This window comes from Bidens hawaiensis, unplaced genomic scaffold (assembly GCF_021521415.1).
Source record: "Bidens hawaiensis isolate Kalapana, Puna unplaced genomic scaffold, B.hawaiensis_p1.1 tig00026194_1, whole genome shotgun sequence".
Taxonomy (NCBI): Eukaryota; Viridiplantae; Streptophyta; class Magnoliopsida; order Asterales; family Asteraceae; genus Bidens; species Bidens hawaiensis.
In genome coordinates, this window is record NW_027494214.1 from 98,239 (window position 1) to 100,850 (window position 2,612).

The 2,612-nt window shown below is 32.8% G+C and overlaps 1 protein-coding gene across 1 annotated transcript; it reads left to right on the forward strand.

The window, feature by feature from the left end:
* Positions 1-256: 256 nt before the first annotated feature.
* Positions 257-2,097, forward strand: LOC143573084 (plant intracellular Ras-group-related LRR protein 6-like). Its single transcript, XM_077058063.1, has 3 exons — positions 257-664; positions 1,126-1,295; positions 1,386-2,097. The coding sequence occupies exons 1-3, from the start codon at positions 449-451 to the stop codon at positions 2,062-2,064; spliced, it is 1,065 nt and encodes a 354-aa protein (XP_076914178.1). The 5' UTR covers positions 257-448; the 3' UTR covers positions 2,065-2,097.
* Positions 2,098-2,612: the final 515 nt, after the last annotated feature.

Consider the following 2,612-nt stretch of genomic DNA (forward strand, 5'->3'; position numbering starts at 1 on the left):
ACTATTATAAAATATGGTATGTACGTGAGAATAATGCTATTATTCTATTTTTATTATCCTATCTAATTAATGGTTTAATACCTTATTAAATATAAAAATAGACAATTAGAAGACATTTACAGGCTGTTAATGTTAACGACAAAAGGAAGTTTTTTAAACAAAAATACCAAAACGGTTTTATTTTGTATCCTAAAATACACCTATGTTAGTTAATACGTACTCATCCGTTTATATCATTGTTTTAAATATAATACCAACCTTGTCTCATCCTTACATCCCTCCCTCCCTTTAAATATCACCATCATCTCTCCATTTTGGTCTCATTCCACACACAATTAAAGGCCAAAATCCCTCTCTCTCTCTCTCTCAAAGACACATTAAGGGTTTGTTGAATCTTGATATTTGGAGCATTGTAGAAGTATATAGATACAAAAATCTATATCTATACATGATGATGGTTGATGGTGATCATGGAATGATGAAGGTTGACTTTGCCAAGCCAAAAAGAAAGCATTTTGGAAGAAATAATTCTCAAAAAGAAAGAGAAATTGTTATGCATGAAGTTTTGGATTTGAGCAAAATGTGTTTAGATGCTCTTCCTTTATCTTCTAATATCAATTTAGGGATTATCTACAAATTGGATATTTCCAACAACAATCTTCAGGTACCCTTCTTTATTCTATGTAATTTCACAATAACATGCTCTATATTTGTGGTATTTTTTTGAATTTAGTCTCTTTTTTTTTTGGCTCGTGAATGAATGAGTATTACGTTTGTGAATCAACACATTATGTAGTTTTCACGGTTCTCAGAATGCTTGATAACACTACATAGATATCATTATTTTACAAATAAGTAAATGAAGTGCAGAAAATATCTATGAATTAAGCTATATATTTTTTAGTGTACTTTTCAAAATGTTGATGACTAATACTTTTAAACAAGCCAAGTTGTTTATTATATATGTATTGGTTGTAGGGAAATAGATGTTAATTTGAAATGAATTTACAATATTATCTTTCTTTTTCATTGTACATGTTGGTGTAAATATATAAAACCAAGAAGTTGACTTTTTGTCCATTCTTGTAATTTATTTAATTATTAGTAAAATATTGGATGATGTAGGTAATTCCAGAGTCATTAACAGCAAGGCTCCTAAATTTAGGGGTGTTGGATGCACATTCAAATCAACTCAAAACACTTCCAAACTCAATTGGTTGTTTGTCAAAACTCAAGACCCTCAACATTTCAGGAAATCATCTTCAGTCCCTCCCGAAAACTATTGAAAATTGCAGGTCACTAAAACAAACAAACCTTTAGTTTTCCTTTAGATTTTGCAATATCAGCTCATTTATATTCTAATATTTTTGTTTTTGGATTTTTAGAGCACTAGAAGATCTAAATGCAAATTTCAATCAGTTGACTAGCTTACCGGATACTATCGGGTTTGAACTCATCAATCTAAAGAAACTATCTGTTAATTCAAACAAACTAGCCTTCCTCCCGTCATCCACGTCCCACTTAACCAATCTTCGTCACCTGGATGTGCGTCTCAACCACCTTCGGTCACTCCCTGATGATCTTGAAAACCTAACCAACCTTGAGATCCTTAATGTTAGCCAAAACTTTCGGTACCTTGACACTTTACCCTACTCCTTAGGCGTACTTTTCTCTCTTGTTGAATTGGATGTTAGTTACAACAATATTAAGGTATTGCCCGAATCAATGGGTTGCTTGAGGGGACTTCGAAAGCTTAATGTAGAAGGGAACCCTTTAATCTCTCCACCACCGGAAGTGGTGGAGCAAGGGTTACATGTGATAAAAGAGTATCTCAGTGAAAAGATGAATGGGGCACATCAAAATTCTTCAAATAAGAGGTCTTGGATCGGCAAATTAAGGAAACTTGGCACGTATGGTGGGGCCCGCACGGTTCAAGAAGAGAAAGATGGGTATTTGATGTTTAATAATCGGACCATAGATGGACTTGCTTCTCCTAGGCACATGGGCATGCTCTCTCCTAAACGTATTTTCTCTCCGAAAAGATATTTTACTATGAAGCTATGAGTTTCATATTCGGGGGTTTCGATACTCTATATTTTGGTAAAATATTTTCACTATTGTTAGTAAGACTTCATTTACGAGTGTTAAAACAATGTGTCATTTACATTTGTACAAACGTATCTGAATTTGAGAATTATTTTCCTTTAGTTATTATCATAAGGTGCGGATGTGGATATTTCTTTTTGATTGCTTCTATTCTTAAAGCCGTTTAAAATATAGCCACAAGCCCATTTTAGGTGAATGTGGGCATGAGGTTTAATGAACACGGAATGGATAACTAATTGGGCTCGGGAAAAACAATCACGCCACAAGACCATGGTATATAATATTTGACACGTGCTTATTACAATGTCCTTACTTGTTATTAACGCCATTTGGTAGTTGTTTTTACGATTTCTCGTCCCTTCCTTTATCTTCAAATTCAGAACTGTACTCAAAATCACTATTTTTTATACTCTCTTATTCAATTAAATAATACTTTTTATACCTTTATCATTACCTTTTCTCTTTTCTTTACTCACAATAAATATTAAAAATTATAGTTGTTAAAC

Bases quoted from the DNA above. Each gene is read 5' to 3' on its own strand.
- LOC143573084 (XM_077058063.1), top strand. From the start codon at position 449: ATGATGATGGTTGATGGTGATCATGGAATGATGAAGGTTGACTTTGCC. The intron at 665-1,125 runs GTACCCTTCTTT...TGGATGATGTAG, and splicing joins TTTCCAACAACAATCTTCAG to GTAATTCCAGAGTCATTAAC. The intron at 1,296-1,385 runs GTCACTAAAACA...TTGGATTTTTAG, and splicing joins AAAACTATTGAAAATTGCAG to AGCACTAGAAGATCTAAATG.